Source organism: Sciurus vulgaris (genome assembly GCF_902686455.1).
Source record: "Sciurus vulgaris genome assembly, chromosome: 4".
Taxonomy (NCBI): domain Eukaryota; kingdom Metazoa; phylum Chordata; class Mammalia; order Rodentia; family Sciuridae; genus Sciurus; species Sciurus vulgaris.
The window spans coordinates 13,801,469-13,820,854 of NC_136464.1; the positions used below are offsets into that span (position 1 = coordinate 13,801,469).

General features: G+C 39.9%; 1 protein-coding gene across 6 annotated transcripts in view; it reads left to right on the forward strand.

Annotated features, from left to right (window-relative positions):
* The window catches only part of SHTN1 (shootin 1), a 96,035-nt gene that overhangs the window by 1,439 nt on the left and 75,210 nt on the right, over window positions 1-19,386 (forward strand). For all 6 annotated transcript variants that reach the window (XR_013763247.1, XM_079136630.1, XM_079136631.1 and 3 more), the window contains exon 2: window positions 13,727-13,779. Coding sequence is in view for 5 of the 6 variants with exons in the window: in XM_079136630.1 (XP_078992756.1) it covers window positions 13,727-13,779 (53 nt within the window). In the remaining variant the exon portion in view is untranslated. The remainder of the gene's footprint in view (window positions 1-13,726; window positions 13,780-19,386) is intronic.

The window sequence follows — 19,386 nt, forward strand, 5'->3', positions numbered from 1 at the left end:
TCTGCAAGGGCACCTGGACCCCTTTGGGGTCTAGCTCCTAGCGAAAAATCTTAAGACTGTGTACTGTGTGACCTTGGGGGAAATTACTTAACCCTTCTGAAATGGACACAGCTCATTTCTCTATGCTATCTACTATCTGGAAAGTACTGGGTAAATGTTCATCTCCTTGGTCCTAATTTAGCCTGAGGGGCATGAAGTCAAGCACCAGTGAATCTGGTGGGTGGGCAGAAAGCCTTAATAGGAAGTCTCAAGTTTTAGTAAGCCCTGCATTCTATTTGGATGTTATTTTTAGACTCCGTATTTCTGGACCTATGGAACATTCATTATTAGTAGTATTACTGGATGCTCAATTTTTAAATAATAAAAATTTACCTCATTTTCATTCTATATATAATTTCAAGGGTAGATTAACAATGCAGGTAACCCACAAATTGCTTTTATTTGATTTTGGAACACAGTCTGTCTCCATATTGGATTAAGGACTGAGAAAAAGGGAGAATTTCTAAGTTTCTGATTCTTCTGTTGTATTGGGAAACAAATCTATGGTATTGGTATTTTTAGAGGCTGTATTTCCTTGATTAAGGGCATATCCAAAGGTAATAGAACAGTTTGACTTTGAAATTTGTGTTTATTAAAAGTGATTTTTTTTAAGGACGTTGAGTTTGGTTATACGGGTGTTATGATTTTTTTCAGCCCACAGTGTGAATTTTTTTAAATCTCAAAACCAGGGCATTTGTCATTGGATCATTGACTGTGATAACACTTGACTTATTTCAAGAGTATGTAATTGCTGTTTGACTTGTGGAACTAACTGGTAAGCTAGGGATTTGAGATGAGAACACAGGCTCTTTGGGTATCTCCAGTATTATGAGCAATTCAGTAAAGCATTGGTGTTTTATACCCATTAACATTGTTGTGAGTCCTAATTTCACTACCCCTATTTAATAGGAAGGAGAGGAACCATCCTTGACTAGATACACTAGTTTCCTTTAATTCCAAGTAAACATGTATTCTTCCCTTTAACAAATACCACGTGGTTCCCACAGGTGGGGCCCATGTGCTGGGCACTGGGTGCAGAGATAGTGAACTAGACAATTCTTGCTTTTGCTGTTTTTCTTTTTTCTCTAGTAGACATCATTGATCAAATAATCATACAGGTAAATGTAGAATTACATGTTTTTTTCTAGTATAGATTCTTTGACATGGAGTTGTTGGATTAGAGGTCATGTACATAATAAAGTTCTGCTAGACAGTGCAGAAATGCGCCCAAGTATGGCTGTATCAGTACCCATTCCCCCAAGCGGCATCCCTGTCCCCACATGCTGGTTAACATTGACTGTTAGCCATCCTGATTACCTTGACAGTCAGACAAGTTTCTGAATTTTTGCCAATTGAGTGGCCAGGATGGTACCTTTAAGAATTTGTATTGCCCTTGTTATTGGTGAAGTGGGAAGTCTTTTTATGTGTTTATCGGGCATTTGAGTTCCATCCTGTGGTTCCTTCCTTTGTGAGCTTGAAGTCTTAAAATTTGAACCCATTCCTCAGGAGGCTGTGCAGAAAGAAGGTCTAAACTGCAGCACTGACAGCAGCTTCCCTAACGTGACGCCTTCAGTGGTGTGGCGCATGAGGTTGCTTTTGATAAAAGTTGTGAAATGCAATGACGGAGTCTGTCATAATATGAGCAATCTCTAATTTATACTTACCATTCCCTAAGCTCTGTGTCTTATAAATCACACCCACTTCTGAATTACTTCAAAACATTGTATGTTCCCTTCTAGTGAATGGTATAATTAGCTATATTATGTCTTTCTAGAAAGTTATATTATGTCCCTTAAAAAAATTAGCCAGTGTGTGATTGCTTATGCTCAAGCAGATGTTGAGGTAATGAGGTAATTCTCCTTTTGTCTTTTTTTCAGGCTTTATTTTATTGGGACTGATTGACATCTTTAATGCACAGAGAAATGGCAACTTTGGGTACTATTTCCGATGCATATTTCCTAGCTACTAAAGTGGACATTTCCCTTACAAAACACTACACAATTTGCTCCCTCTCCAGAATTCTGTTGTAAAATGATAGACTTAGTTCAGCATTTGTTTAAGGTGCCTGATTTTCTGTGTAATTCACTGAACCCACGTGTGTTGAATATTCATAGCCAGGCACTGTGCTAGGCATCAGAGAGAGAGATGGGTAAGACCTGGTCCCTGCTGGTGAGGAGTTCCTGGCCTGGTGGTGGCAGGCCTGTCTGTGCATTCCAGGAAGAGTGTCTGAATTCTAGTTGGGGTCATGGATTCACATCCTTTGGTCAGGAAGCACCTTGATTGGCAGCCTCCATGAAGATCCATGCAGTGGAGTAGTTGTCCAGCAAAATGACCTGCCATCTTCAGAAGAGGGGCTACAACTGGGGTGACATAAACAATAGGTGCTCACTAACCACAGTGATGCCAGCCATCTGGAGCTCAAAGTTTTGAAGAGAGTGATTGCCATTTACCAGTAGGGATGTTCTTTTTTTTGTGTGTAGTGTTGGGTATTGAAGCCATGCTAGGGAAGCACTCTACCACTGAGTTGTAGCCTTAACTAAGGACGTTCTCATGTGAGACCTAACAACAACTAATCCCCTGAATGTTTGGGCTGTTCTTGGGTAATACTATCTAAAATGGATATTCTTTAGATTTTTTTTTTTCTGTACTGGGGATTAAATCCAGGTCCCGGTGCATGCTAGGCAAGTGCTTTTCCACTGAAAGGTAAGCTGTATCCCCAGCCCAGATGATAGGTTTTATAGCAAGCCAATCTTTCACATTTAGAATTAATATCATTTTCCCCAAGTTATTGAGCTGGTGCTTAAGGTTCAGATGGAAATTCAGTCAAGCTCATTCTTAGAGCTGAGCTAGTAATTCATGGATGCTTCCAGTGTTTCCCTGGCTTCTGGGTCAGAAAGTAGCTGGAGCATTATTTTGACAGAAAGAGGCCAAATGGTTGCCTATCACAGTGACCCTATTAGTTTGGAAAAGTTAAACCGTTGTAGTCATTGATCCATATGAAGTCACTCAGTAGAAAGCAGTTTGGAATTAAATGGTTGCCTTGGTTTCAAGCACAAACTTGGCCTTACACCGGTGTTTTTTAAATTGTGGTCCAGGGACCAGCTACCTTTGAGCTACCAGATACCTATTAGAAATTCACTTTTCTTCCTGAGTTGGTGAATTATTGCAGAGCAGACCCCAGGCAGGCAGCGCTCCAGGAGATGGGTGCTTAGCCTGGCTGGGGAATGACGTTTTCTAGTCAGAATCCCTCTGTTCACTTAATACTTCCTTTAGGTAGGTGAATCCTGTATTGGTTTTAGTTAAAAAATTTAAATTATAGAATAGTAATCTCCTGCTTATAGAAAACAACTGCATAAAGTGAAAGATACAATTCCTGTCCTATCTAACCCATTGTTTCTCAGTAGTTCTTTTATTATTATTCTCCTCAGGAACCTTTTTAGACATTATATGTACTGCGACCGTTTGGAGGGCCATAAACCGTCACAGTATCTAAGGTTTTTTTTGTCTTGTTGAGAATGATATTACCCCCTATTGACAGCTCCTGTTCTACCCCATTCCCATTTCTCAAAGTTGCTACTGTTAATCTTTTGTGGTATTTCCTTCCAGAAAGTGTGTGCTTCTTGGTACACACATATTTTAGTACCTAATACGTAATTTATGTCACCACATAGAGAATGACATCATTAAAAATTGATTAGATAATGTTCTACTGTATTCATCTGCCACAATGTAGTGTCCTCTGGATGAATGATTCTGGTTTTAATTTTTTTTTAGTATTTAAAATAATGTTTCCAATAATGGATTCAAGTTGGAGACATCAGTATAAATTCATATTTAGCTTAACGCAGATAAAGATGGTTACATATAGAAATACGGATATGCACATGTAGTTGGGTTAGTGCACACAGGTGTGTTTTCTTTTTCTGCCAGGTGAGAGTCCACATGCACTGGTAGCAATGAACACATCTAGCACCCAGAGCTGGGTACTAATACCATGAAAGGAACAGGGTTCCTGGGAGAAATGGCAGATTCTAGAAAGATAGAACATGAGCCTGGGGCATCTGGTGGTGCCTGAAACTAAGGAAGTGAACAAAATAATAAGCCTACAGTGATGGGACTTGTCAGAGACACAGGGGCCAACTGAAGGAGCTTCCAGGGGCAAAGATAGAACAATTTGAAAAACAAAATATCGTATTTTAACCCCAAATATGAAATAAGTATTTGTGAGTCTGTACTGATAGAAGTGATTCAATAAATTAACAGGTTCTCATGCAGAACCATTCCAAATAATTTTTATAGCTTCCCCCACTTAAAAAGGTGTAGTCTTAACTCCCCCATCCTTAAGTGGGGACTGTACATAGTGACTTCTTTCCGGAGATTCTGGTATGAGAAAGGGGGAATAGAGTAACTTACAATGGAAATCTGACAGACACCACCTCAGCGAGGTGATGCTGGTCATCAAGAGTGGTAAGTCATGCTGATGATATGTGTCCTCGATGTGGTATAATAAAAATGGCACTTTTTCTCTGTGATTGTCTCCTAAAAACCTGTAAGCCCAGTCTACTCATGAGTCAAACATCAGACCAGTCCCAATTAGAGACATTCTCCAGAACACCTGAGGTCAACACCGCCAAAGTCTAAACCAGTCAACCAATTAAACAAGACCAAGAACCTGTCAAAGTCAAAAACTGAGGGAAGTGTGAGAAATTGTCACAGCCACGAAACACCTAAGGATACATGGCATGTAAATGCAATTTGGCATGCCTGCTGGGATCCTAGAGCAGAGGAAGAACATTAGGTAAAAACTAAGGAAATCTGAATGAACTGTGAACTTTAGTTCATGATAATGTGTCAGTATAGGTCCATGAATTGTAACAAATGATCCGTAGTAATGTTCATAGTAGGGGAAGACAGGGAAACTTGGTACAGTTGGTCCTCCATTATCCTTTAGTTTCACATCTTTGGAATGTACTTCAGTTCAAAATTATTTGAAAAAAAAAAATTGAACATGTATAAGTATCTTTTACTTATCATTACTCCTTAAATAGTACAACATAACAATTACTTCTGTAGCTTATGTATTGAATTAGATATTATAAGTAATTTGGAGATGATGTAAAGAATGTGGGAGTGGATGCGTAGGTTGTATGTAAATAGTACATCATTTTATATAAAGAACTTGAACATTTCCAGAGTTTGGTATCCACCTAAACCACCAATTCCCTGTGGATACCAAGGAATGATTGTACTATCTTTTGAGTTTTTCTATATATCTAAAGTTTATAAAATTAAAGTTTGTTAAAAATAATAATGCTGCATGCATTCTTGTATATACATTTATATGTACAACTGTAGGACAAATTCTTAAAAGTGAAATTGATGGATTTAAGACATGTATATTTTAAACTTCGTCTTGCTTTACATTTTAGTCTTTTTTTTTTAAATATTTTTTATACCTTTATTTTATTTATTTATTTTTATGTGGTATGGCACTGAGGATTGAACCCAGTGCCTCACACATGCTAGGCAAGCACTCTACCACTGAGTTACAACCCCAGCCCCCTACATTTTATTCTTCTTTTTGTTCTTGTGATGCTGGAGATGGAGTCCAAGGCCTCGAGCATGCTAGACAAATTCTTTACCACTGAACCACATCCCTAGCCCATAGATTTTATTCTTTAAAGCTGTTACACAGCTAGGCTTTGCTTTAAAATGTAAAAGGAACATGATTTTCGTTTTTTCCCTCCTTGTTGTGCAAGCTAAACATTTCAAACATAAGTTCTGAGGTTTTTATATGGCACCATGAAGAGTAATTTACAAGATCCTTTTAGTAACTTGGTTTTGTCTCACATCCTCCGTGACACAAATGGAGGGATGATTCCTGCTTTGCAATGTGTGTTTATTTAGGGTTTTTTTTTTTTTTTTAAGACTTATTTTGAGAAGTTGTAGGTTAATATAAAAATTGATCTGAAAGTAGACGTTTCCCACATACCTCCTCTTCCCCGCCCCCGCCCCCAGCTCCACTTCCTCTACTAATATCTTGCTTTAATTAGTGTGGTACATTCGTGAGAACTGATGAGTGAATATTAATGAATTACTATTAGCTAAAGTCCACAGTTGACGTTAGGGTTCACTCTTTCTATTGTACAACTACGATTTTGACCGATAAATGATGTGCATACAGTATGGTACAGAATAGTTTCATTGTTCTAAAAATTCTGTGGTCCACCCATTTATTGCTCCTTCCCCCAGATCTTGGGGCGACCACTGATCTCTCTGTTGCCTGCACAGTTTTGCTTCTCCCAGAAGGTCACATAGTTGCTTTCATACTATATGTTGTCTTTTCAGATGGGTTTCTTTCACTTAACAATATACATTGAAGTTTCCCCTCTTTTTGTGACTTGATGGCTCATTTATCTCTCTTTATCACTGAATAATATTTCATTGTGTGGATACACCACAGTTTGTTTATCCATTCAACAAACATTTAAGAACATCTCGGTTCCTCCCAAGTTTGGGCAATTATAAATAATGATGTTATATTTTGGAAAGCAGTATGGAAGATTCCTCAGAAAACTTGGAATGGAACCACCATTTGACCCAGCTGTCTCCCTCCTTGGTTTATATCCAAAGGACTTAAAATCAGCATACTACAGGGACACAGCCACGTCAATGTTTATAGCAGCTCAATTAATGATAGCAAAACTATGGAACCAACCTAGATGCCCTTCAACAGATGAATGAATGAAAGAAAATACGATACGTGTAAACAATGGAATATTACTCAGCCTTAAAGAAAAAATGAAATTATGGCATTTGCAGGTAAATGGATGGAACTGGAAAGAGCATGCTAAGTGAAATAAGCCAATCCCAAGTAACCAAAGGCCCAGTGTTTTCTCTGATTAAGAGGATGCTGATCCATAGTGGGGGTTGGGTAGGGAAGAATGAAAGAACTTTGGATTGTACAGAGGGGAGTGAGGGGAAGGGAGGGGCAGGTGGTGATGGGAAGGATGGTAGGTTGAGGCAGACATTATTACCCTATATACATGTATAACAATTTTTAAAAAAACTATTTATCACTGTCAAAAGTTAATGAAAAAAATGTTAAAAAATAATGATGTTATAAACATTGGTGTGTGGGGGTAGGGTATGAAATTGTTCTGTAGTTCTGATTAGATCAGGATCCTCAGATTGGGTCTTAGGATCTTGTATTCCTGGGCTGTGACCTCACATTCCTATTCAGCTCCCGCTTCTCCAGTTAGATGAAACAGGAAGCTGGAGGGGGCTGGACCTGAATATTTCCCTCCCTCAAATCCTTTAGACTCTAGTAAGAACTGTTTCTCTTGAGAAGAAGAACAGAATGCCCTGGGCATATTTCAGTGTATCTGCTTTTCTCCTCAGCCTGCCAGGGACAGTAGGGAGGTTCTCTTTGATTTTCTCTTTACAAACCCGACAGGGTTTCTGAAGTTAAAACTAACAAATGTACACCCCCACTCAGACACCCACATTTAACTTTCACACTTGCCCATACTGAGCCTCCAGCCATTTGTCAATTATAGTTTAGATTTTCCTGGCTTGCTATTAGTTTCTGAGGAGGTTTCTGCTCCTGGGCATCTGTTCCCATAAAATTTTTCTTAAATTTTTTTTTTTTTTAATAGATGTTGATGGACCTTCATTTTATTCATTTATATGTGGTGCTGAGAATTGAACCCAGTGCCACACACATGCCAGGCAAGTGCTCTACCACTGAGCCACAACCCCAGCCCATGTTCCCATAAATTGTCATCTATATCTGCCTGTGGGTCCCTCCAATTTTGGGGGGTGGCCCTATGACATCAGTTCTCTAAGAAGAGTTGTCGATTTTCAGTGTGTTGTCCTTTTTTTGTTGTTGTGAGAAAGAAGTGATGTATAGGGTCCTCACATACTGGAGATCAGACATATATGTGTTTTAGGGATACTCAGTTTCCTTCTTTTCTGTTGGTTAATTTGAAGTCATTAATATAGTTTTGTTGAGAGTACTTCTTAATCATCATTAATTCATTAACACTGGACTCTATGTTCTACCAAGTATTGAGTGAATTTCTGGTTTGCCATAATTTCTTTTCAGATATGAAATCTGTTACCTTTGTTTTTTGATCAGCTTTTTCCAGCACTGTTTTCCCCAGCTTTTATAATGATTTAATTAACAAGTGAGGTATAAATGACTTCTCTTTCTACTCTGGCTTTAAGAGGAGGACCCACTGGGATGGGTGCAGAAGGGAATCATGCCCTAATTGAACACCGTCTTTTGTGACTCATGTCCTCATTCCCCATTAGTAACATTTCAAGGCTCCCAGAGTCTCAAAGGTACACACTCAATGAATGTAAATCTACATTAGAAGATCTCATGAGGCCGTGTTTCTCTGGTTACATTTGGTGGCTATTTAAATTTTCATTTTGATTAAGGATTTCCATGTAACATATGATGCAAAAGACCTATAGAGAGGAGAGTATGTGCTCTTTCATGAGTTGCTGGTGCGAAGCCTTAGGTCCATTCTTCCTCTCTGCTCAGTTTATCAAATGCCTGTTATATGTCAGGCATCATGTGGATGTGGGCATCTGGATGAATGAAAACATTGTCTTACCCTAGAGGACTATTTCCGACTTAGTGCTTTATTGCATTGTGTACAGTAATGCTCAGTAATGTCTTCTTCCCTGAGTGACTAGAAATCAGGAGACAGGTTCTGCTTTCAAAAAGTGTGGAACTTAAATTCTCTATGCATTTCTGTCTTCATTTGTAAAATGGGAGTGTTATTATTTGGCTCAGTTGTTTTGCCTCACAGAGTCCAGTGAACACAGTCATTCATTCAACATAGGCATGAACTCTGTGCTTGGTATTTTGCTAAATGTAAGGCATAGTGCAATTGAGTGGAAGGAAAGGTGAAAAAACAGATCTATATGCAGATAATTTACGATGGCCACACGTAGGGACTCTAACAGAGCTACAGGTTTAGTTCCCGTATCTAAGATGTTTATTTTGTGTTTTTTAAATTTTGGAATATTTGCATAGACCTTACTAGTTGAGCATTCCTAATGGGAAAATCTTAAATCCAAAATGCTCCGAAATCTGAGACTTTGGCACTCAAAATTTTCATGTTTCAAAGCATTTCCAATTTCTGATTTTTGGATCAGGGTTGTTTAACTTATATGAACAGGGCATTCTGGTGTCCTATTAAAATAGAGGTGCTGACTGCCTGAGATATGTGAGGAGGGCCTCTTGGAGGAAATAGCAGTTGCTTTGCATCGAAAGGAAGGAGGTGGGGAAGACCTGGCAGGCAGGGGAGGAAACATTTGCAGAGGCACCTATGTATGAGAGGTCTTGCAGGATTCAGGGAGGCCCTGGACTTTGGGTGTGGTGGAGTGGCTTGTGGACTCAGAATGGTGGGCAACAGAGCGGGTTCCAGATAGTGAAGCAAGGCTTTGGAGGGTTTTGAGCAAGAAAATGGAAGAAGAAGCTTTCTTTGTCAATATGCTAATTACCCACTGTGTAAAGAACAAACTTGGGATAGAGCAAATTTAGAGCTGGATAGGAGGATTTTGTTAATATTGAGGGTCTGAATTGGGACAGAGATACTGGCCGCAGAGGAAGGGGAGATTGGAGAGTCTTTTTTAGAGATCTGAGTTTGATGATGCTGTGGAGGTAGAGGGAAGTAGACTCACGTGTGATCCTGTGATGATCCTGTAAGGAGCCTGGGGGCTGGGTGGAAGGTGACACAGGTAAAGGAGACTCTGTGTGCAGGAAGCAGGAAGTAGGAAGTTTGAGTGAAGGGGAATTACTGAGCTCACTTTCTAACATGTTGAGTTGGAGATGCTTGTAGGACATTAGGACGGAGATGCACAGAATAGTACTGACCAATAGAACTTTCTGGGAAGTTGGGAAAGTTCTGTGTTCAGTGTCCAGAGTGGTATCCACTAGCCACACATGGCTCTTCAGCTCTTCAGATGTGACTAATGTACCTAAAGAATGGAATTTTACATTTTAACTTCAATTGATTAATATTTAAATGGCTGCTGGTGGCTAATGGCTGCCATATTGGACAATTCAGGTTTAGGAAGTGCTGGTTAGAAATGCTGATCTGGAGACACCAGTAGAGGTAGTCAATCAGTTCACCTGGGACTGAGAAGTTTGCAGGGACTGCACTTTCAGTGCTAAAATGGACAGTCCCAGGCAAGCCATGAAGGTTGTTAACTCTCACCAAAGGCGTTGTTATTGACTTGTGGTTATGGACTTTAGTTGTCACATTTTTTAAACAAGTAAGTCTACTCAGCTGCCTCCTGGGCTGGCTGTGTCATGACGTGCAGCTTGGAAAGAAAACTCCTTTTGGCATTAGGGAGTCAGAAAATGGAAAACCAGCATGGTTCTTGAAACACGTGCTCTGCCTGATATTCTCCTTGTTTTCTCCACCATCTTCCTTTTTCTTCCATTCTGTACGGTTATGTGCGGTTCCCCACCTTGGCTACACATCAGAATTACCTGGGCACTCAATTCTAAAGAAAAGCAAAGGGTGCCTGAGCCCCACCCAGACTAGTTCAATCAGAATCTTGGGGTGGGTTGGCGGGGAGAAGTGAGGGGACCAGAGTCTGTGTGACTGCAGAGCTCACGGCCCCAATCTACTGTGCACCTAGGATTGAAAAGTATGCTCTCAGATGTGCTTCCACTGTTTTGCAGCAAACGTTTCTTTACAACAAATGGTTTGCACTTGATCTTTAACCCCTTTCCCCCTCCCTTTGTTTGGTGAAGGATGATGGCACCCTGGGTTTCAGATTTTTTCAGTTGGCCATCTTATGGGCTATGTGGGACAAAAATAACCCAGGGAACCAGGGCAGCCTGATCTCTTTTGTCACGCACTCAAGATTTGATGAACTTTACTGTCTGGTAATGACCATCACTAACATGTATGGAACATTTCATGTGCCTACATGCATATGCATATTACTCTTAATAACAACTCTGTGAGAGACACTGTTTTCCCGATGAGGAAACTGAGACTCCAAGAGATTAACTGACTTTTCCCAGCTCCTGTAGCCAGTGAGTGCTCAGGCTGGAAGTAGGGTGTACATTTTAATGACTGTCCTAGATGACGCTATGTTATGGTGACTTTTAATATACCCATATACCTTGGAGACGAAGTTTCTCCAAGCCGTGAGGATCTGTCCTGTGGCAGAGAGTTGGTGAGATTCCTCTCTTCTTAGGCATTGATTATTTTAGGGTTGGAGGATCTCTGTCATCAAATCACTTAAGTTGCACAAGTTTACTTTTTAAAATTTTCAAACTCTGAGCCAGTCCTGAAATAAGCCCATGACCCCTTAACAATGTTCCCTACCAAAAGAGTGCTGACATAGGTCACTTCAATTTTTACTAGTTTTACTGAGAATGGAGTTACCTATGTGTCCCCCTGTGATACTTGTGTATATGTTTGTATACATGTTGTTTAGGGCAGCAAACTTGTTTTTTTAACCTCAAATGCGTGCTTTTCTGTCCTTTTATGCCCATTTCCCAGTTATCCCCTGCCTGCTTTCAAGTGGTTGAATTCTTACTCTTCTGCTTTCCTTTCCTTGTATCTTGCTTTAAAAAAAAAAAAAAAAAAAGTCTCACATAGTCAACAAGAAAGCATGTTTTCTGTGTTTTACACTAAAATATGATAGGTGAAGAGTTCTTAATTAATGCTTTTAATAAAGACCCAGTAATTGAGAGTTTACAATGTTTCATCTGTGTTCTATTGGCAATAGTGGAAGAATAGTATGGGTGTTTTAAAAAGCTTTCAAAGCCATTATCTGATGTTTTAAATAGAAATAATTTCTTAATGTCAATATGAGATTATGGTTTTATAAGCCTGTATTGTTTGTGTGGATGTCAGTAAAGTAGGGCACCAATAATAGAGTGTTAAATCAATTTTGGATTTTCAACTTCATCTACAGATACTTTTAAATGTCAAGTAATCTAAATCAAAGTCTCTCAATAAAATATTTTTGTTTTTATTTTTTGAAGCAGTCTTAGATATATTAGTAAGATTCGGGACCATGACCAATGGTGAAAGTGGATGTTTGTCGGGTCTCTTTCTTAGTTAAAGGGGACCCATCTCATTGATTTTTCAGATCCAAGGACAGTTTAGTTCATCCTCAGTGGTTGGGGTGTGTGTGGTGGGGGCTGATGAGGGACTAAAGTGCAAAGGGCTTCATTCTGAGGTCAGTCACATCTTTTCTGTTGAAAATGTAATTATTTTCAAAAGTGCTCTTACCTTTATAGGTGTACATTCAGAACTATTTAATGGGCTATCTAATTTTCAAGGATTTGGGGAGGTGGGGCTTTAATAAAGTCATTAATTCTTTATGTTCTTAATTCTTTATGGGGTGCTAATAAAACTTCTGGACAGTGGTGGTAATCTCATAAACATGGATTAATTAATGCCTTTAATGAAGACCCAGTAGGTGGGAGTTTACAGTGTTTCGTGTGGGTAGAGTTGGCAGTAAAATGGAGGAATAGTACGTGTGTGCTAGAGAAGTTTGCAGAGCCATTATGGGATGTTTTAAATAGAAGAAGTTTAAATAAGATGTTAAGATTTGGGTGCTCCCATTACTGTGGGTTCCCTGAACCCGTAGGCTCACTAGAGAAAGCAGAGTGTGCACTTGACCATGTTGGTTGTTTATTTCTGGGCTGTTCTTTGCCCCAGTGCTTAGAATCATACCTCTTTAGACTTGATGACCACATTATCACATTATCTGGGATGTTCTTGAAGCCACTGCTTTCAGATTTTTTATTTCAGATTATTCATAGGAAGTTTTTTTTTTTTTTTTTTTTTTAAGAAAAATGGAGTTTTTTTTTAGGAGCTAAATCCCAACTAAATTTTTTAAAAGATCAAAGTTTAGCCTGATGATTCACTGATTTTGTAGTACAGGGTGGCCTGGGGTGGGTGGGAAGTAGTTGGAGATTTACCTTAGGTGTTTTCTTCCCTCCATGATCTTAGGTGGTTGCTTTAAGCTTCATCTCAACAGTGAGGATACCTGAGAATGGTGTTTTTGCTAAAAGCCAAATAAAGGTGTTCAGGTTATTTTACTTTTCTAGCTATAGAGGATTTTAAGTAGAGAACTTTTTTCCCCACATAGTTGGAAATATGTCCAATGTACACATATTCCCAACTGAATGAATGGAGTCCAGCAGTTCCTGGGGTGACTTGGTGACTGCTGGTCTTGCCCGGAAATAGTTGTTCTTAGCCAGATGTTCATGGTGTCAACTTTTTGCTCCGGAGAATGCAGATATGTGACATTGGAGTGTATGCTTTGCTTTCTAGAGGTCCATTCCTAAATGAACCTCGTGGTTGTAGCACCACAGACTCATAGTGATGGAGGAACTTCAGGGAACACCCTCCTGAATCCTTTCACAGGACAGGATACCTTGCATGGAGGAGGAGCAGCGGCTTGTCCTGGGGCCCTCCTGGCTCTCACAGGTCTTCCTAATGCCCCGGGGAATGCTGGGGCTCAGCATGGTGGGCCACGTTTTCTTCCTTACTCTCCAAAGCGGGAGCCCTCCTGGCCTCTTCTCCATCCTTCCCCAGCCTAGCAAAAAGCTGGTGGGGTTCGTTGAGTTCTTGGGCTTTCCCACAGTAAACTTTCCACTGAGTTGTAATGTTGCTTTCCTTTTTTCTTTTAGCAATAGGCGAATATGAAGACCTCCGAGCAGAGAACCAGAAAACAAAGGAGAAGGTTTGTGCTTTACCCTTTTCTTCCCTTTTCTTCCATGTGTGAAAGCCTAGGCAGCGTAGTGTATTGTTCAGCCACCAATTTCAGTTAAATGTGAATGAGGGTTTTTTTTTTTTTTTTTTTTTTTTTTTTCCTTTTCTCTTGCATGTGTGGTTCAAGCTAATATCAACTCCAGGCTCCAGATGGTAAAGAATAGCAGGCATGCCACAGTGGGCGCAGCTCTGGGAGATTAACTACGCGGCTAAATGTGTGGTGAGGCACTGGGCCAAGCAAGCGAGTCCCCAAGAATTGCACTTTTCCCTGACAGTCAGATTTGGGATTCTGGGGGATGAAATTGAAGGCCCGGGACATTTGCCTTTAGGACCTAGACATGTGAGGTCCTGGGGAGAAGTCCATGGAATTAGTGCTCGGTGGTTAGCCCACATACCTCCATAACCCTTCTGTATGGGCGCTTCCTCTGCTTGCATGAAGAATATGCCGGAAGTTCAAAGGCACCCAGTGCGACGAAGGGAAGCCTGGTGAAGGGGAAGACTGGCAGTTTTATTTTTTAACTGTTAAGTAGCTGAATTCTATCTACATTTATAAAGTATATCCATTTTGACTTTAGAAATGTCTATAAGATTTGGGAATGTTTGCTGATGTCCATCTATGTATCCATCCACCCCACATGCACCCCTACATATACACATACACACGTACACATACATGTGTGGTGTGTATGCATGTGTGTTTGTGTATGTCTATATCCCCCTGTAAATTTAAGGAGGGACAAATAGAAAGTCAGAAAGATACAGGGAGTGAGTAGAAAATGAAAAATAGGAGAGAAGAAAGAGTACTGTCTGGTTGTTTTTAGATATAAATGAAATTTGCTTCAAAGATTAATTTTTTTTTTTTTTTTGGTAGACCAACTATTTTAAAACATTATATCCCTGGTGGGAAATTAATTTAAAAAAAGTCCTTAGTGGTTATTAAATAAGAAGGTAGTTGCCACTGCTATAAATTGTAAAACCTCATCATTAAAATTTCAGAATAACAGTTTAAAAAAAATTGGCAGTGAGCTAAATATTTGTAAACCTTGTAGCCTATTTGGTGTTATTTATTGGACTGTTGAGAATTATATTTAACTCTTTCACTCATTAATTTGCCACCTTTAGCTGTAGTATGGTTGGTGATATTAATGGTAAGTACTCTGTTTCAAAGTAGGTTATAATGGATTTTCAGATAATTATTTTCCACCTGGTTTTAAGGGTCCTTTGCTCTTTTGTAAGTTAACCCCTAGCCTCTTCTCCATCCTTCCCCAGCCTAGTTAAAGAGCTGGTGGGGTTATTGAGTTCTTGGGCTTTCCCACAGTAAACTTTCCACTGAGTTGTAATGTTGCTTTCCTTTTTTCTTTTAGCAATAGGCGAATCTTAAGTTTCTTCTCTTTTCTTCATCATACAATTCAGGGATGCTAAGTGGGGATGATATAAATGTCCATGGTAGAAATGGCTGGTGCACACATCTGTGTTAAGGGAAGAAGTCCACAGAAAGGGACTTGGCCAGATATTTCTACTTCCCTCACCATAACCACCCAAGTCACAGATGTCCCAAGGGTATCAATATGTGAAGAGGGTGTGCTTGGATCTGGAGTCTCTGAAGCCCCATAATTTTAAATCACATGTATTGCATGATGCTTAGGTTGGCTAACTTGATCCTCTTTCCTGAGTTACCCAACCTCCCGCTGGAGGAGGAGAAATAGGCTGCTGGATTTTCAGCTCATCGAGTCTTGCATGGCTGCTCCTGGCCCTGGAGGGCTGAGGGCAAAGCAAGCTGGTAGGTGGTTGATTCGGGAGAACTCACTGACATGCCCCAGGATACATGACAGAGGAAGCAAACACGTGTCTTCATACAATAGACAAAGAAGGATGCAGACAGAAGTCAGTAACAGAAGAGTGAGAAGACTAAATCATTTTTGCTTTACCTTTTCTTCTTCCTTCATCCTTGCTGTGTGTAGACCTAGCAGCACCCTGAAAATAGGAGGTACTGTAAGCGTCTGTTGGTGGTGGTGATGGCTGTTTAACTGAGAGCCACTTTCTGCAGGGAGGTTTTAAGTGACCCGTCTGTTATACAAGTGGAATTATAGGTAAAATGCATTTGGCCAAAGAAGGATTATACACTACCCCAGCCCATTAACTGTTTACATGTGTCTCTGTGCAGAGTGTGGCCTAATACTTTTGTAACATCTGTAGGCATTGTTGACCTGCTTCTGTCCTAATTCTTAAAAATAACTATTAACAGAAATGGGAAGAAAAGAAATGAAAGCAATAAGGAATGCTGTGTGGTTGGGTAAAACAAAGTAGAGTGGTTTTAAGTTCACTGCACTCTGTTTACCTCCTGTTAAAAGACTAGCTTGCTTATTACTGCAGATTTTTTTTCCCCAAAAGGGGGGGGCCGTGTTACAAAGGAGGGAAGTATATAATAAAAGCCTTTTATACAACATAGAATGAGTAAAAGCAGCTTTAGTCCCGGAGGTGGTAAATGGAGGACACCATTTTCTCTGGGAAAGCACTTTCTTGTGCCGGGCTGGGTGAGCTTTGTCCAGTTCACTTCGGGAAAGACACACCGCCATCTTTGTCTCCTGGCTCCCACCTAGAGTCTAGTTAAATCCATCAGGGACAGCCTTCTAGAGGAAGGCTTTTTAATTTTTTTCTCCCATATTTAATTCGATATGGGGAAATTTGGCATGAGTAGGTGGAACAGAAAAATGGATGGCAAGGTATTTCTCTCTTCCATGTGTTCTTGTTAGGTCTAATTCTCTTTGTTGCCAGTCAGGAGCCTTGTCAATGGGCAGGATCTGCTGGTCTGATTGGGGTCTTCTCTGTTGAGGCAAGCATCAGGAAGCATGATCTTCAGGAAGGCAGTTGCTTATGAGGCTGTTTTCTAAGAAGCCACTGTGGGACATCATGTCCTCCTATCTTGCTCGTCTAATGCATCAAACAGCCCTGTGCTGGCCCCATCACCCAGGTGCGAATGGGACCTTGGCTCGAGGGAGTTTCCGGAGGTCACACAGGTAGTTAGTGGCAGAGTTAAGATTCAAACCTGGGTCTTCCAACCACAGTGCTCTTACAGGCAGGTAAACTGATGGGAGCAAAGTGACTTTTCCCACAAAGGTTCTAGTTTTATTCTTTATCATTAGTATGTGAATTTCCCACAGCAAGTTGTCAGACTTAGTACTTTTCTGGATCATGCGCCTTTACCATCTATTAGTTTGTGTTGAAGAATTGAAATATGAAACTAGTCTCATATCAGAAAAATTCATGTGTGTGTGTCTATCTTCCTCCTTTGCAGGATTCTGACTAGGAGCAACAGAATGTGGACCATTTTATGGTTTTTATCAATAACTTTAAGGATGGAATCAGATTCTGTTTGAGTTTATAAGAAAGCTTTTTAAAATTTTTTTTTTTAGTTGGCAATGGACCCTTATTTTATTTATTTATATGTGGTGCTGAGTTTTCAACCCAGTGCCTCGCACATGCTAGGCAAACGTTCTGCCATTGAGCCATAACCCCAGCTCAGGAAAGCTTTTTAGAAGGAAAATCTTTTTGTCAAATGCCTTTTGAGCACCAAATTATAACGAAAAATACATGAGCATCCTACTCTTGAGTTAAAACTCTCAAGAGTTTTAACTGTCTGGGGCACAGACAAATGGACAAGTATCTGTGATGAGTTAACAGTCATAGTGTAAGCAGATGTCTGGAGCCTGGTGGTGGAATGGAAAAAGCACAAAAAGACAAGGTTCCTGTTCCTCCCAAGTGACAAAATTGGGTGGACTTGAATATTTGGCTTGTATGTCATTTATTTTAAAAATTTTTTTCTAACTCTCTCGCAAACAGAATTAATTGCTTTTTGTATTAAGCCATCTGTATATTTCTTATGTACTTGTCATATTTACCAGCCGGAATTCATTATTATCAAAATATTAAAAAGGTTCCTAAGCAGTTGGTGTGGCTTGACTTAAAGTGTAAAAGAATCTTGAGACTTTTGTGTTTTAACATCAAGGTAAGTAGGGATTATGAAAGAGTGCTACTTGCTACTTTTCCCATTACTTTTTGCCCACTGTCTAAGTAGGATCATCAGTAGTATGTGAGAAAGTCAGAGGGCCTATCACATTGAAGTTAGCAATTCTTCTAAGTCTGTATTTTGGGGCATGGCAAAATAGATGATGATATATTTGGAATAAACCAAATAAAAGTGTGTCCCTTTGCTTGTGGAGTAGTCACCATATTTAAATGTCAGTCATGCTTCTACAATTGAAGGGCTTTCTCTTATGACTCACTCAGGATCTTTGTCATAATTCTTTGGGTTTTTTTCCTATATGGGGGAAAAGCCTCATTGGGCTTTGAATGGGAATGGCTTTCACATTTCTCAGGGTGGCGGGGTGTGTGTGGAGTGTGCATAGAAAGAAGGAACTCTGAACAATAGGAGAATGTCTGTCGTTAAATAGTAAGTATTTATGTTTAATATTATGTTCAGAGATCGAGTTTTGAAATGCATAAATGTTTAAGTGGCTGATTAGGAGCCGTTTGGGCAAGCTGCTGTACCAGTGCGTCAGGCGCTCTGTCAGCTTGCCAGGAACAATGACTGAAAAGGGAATGAGGCAGACACTTTCCAAGACTTGGGTTTCAAGAAGCAAGATATATGATAGTGTTTTCATGTTGGCTCAGTTGTCTATTGTTAAAATTTCTTCCTCTTCTGTAATAGGCAGAGGCGAAGGTCCCTAAGTATTTTATTTTTTAAAAAATCCATAAAGAAGCCACTTTAAAGAGCAAGATATGCATCCATTATGCTAACTGTTCATGCATAATACATCCACATACATGCAGTTTCTTTGAGACAGAGTGGCAAGTGGTTGTGCCAGAGAAAAAGTAATTACTTAGCAGTTTGAAAGTGAAAATGAGTCTCTTATTAACAGCAATCTATCCAGAAACAAAGAGCAAGGGTCTCAGTTCTGATGACATGTGTTTCCATCTAACACACAGACCTAGAATTTGGAGAATGCTGCAAGACAGCTTGGGGGGGACAGCTACCACTTCTTTATTGCCTGTGAAAATTGGAGGGAAAGAACTTTGAATTGGAAGAAAGAACACCAAAAGAGAAAGAGAGTGAAAGGAATTCCACGCTAGTGGGAAAGATTTAACATCTTGTATTCTTTAAGGATATGCGTGTAGAAATCCAGAAAACATAGTTGAGTTGTACTCAGACTTACACAGGTGGGACAATAGAACTGTCAGTTATTAAAAATGTTTTGATGGTCTTCTCCCTGTATCACCAAGGATTCTAAAAACAGGTAAATCTGCATAATTCTGATGCTGTGCGTGTTTCAGTTTTAAAATATGGTAACCAGATATGAAAAGAATGAACTTCAAGAGAAATGGCCTGGCATTGAAACCTCTTGGGACTTGGGGTTATTGCCTCTGCTCTGTGTTCCTACAGCAGGGCAGCATTTCTCTCGTGTCGGGTGCCCTTACGGATTGCTTGTTCCATTGTTGGTCTTGCTTGGTAGAGCATATGTCTTGTGAGCACGTAGTGTGAATGGGGTTCCTTCCATACTCTCCTCAGTGTTTAGCACAG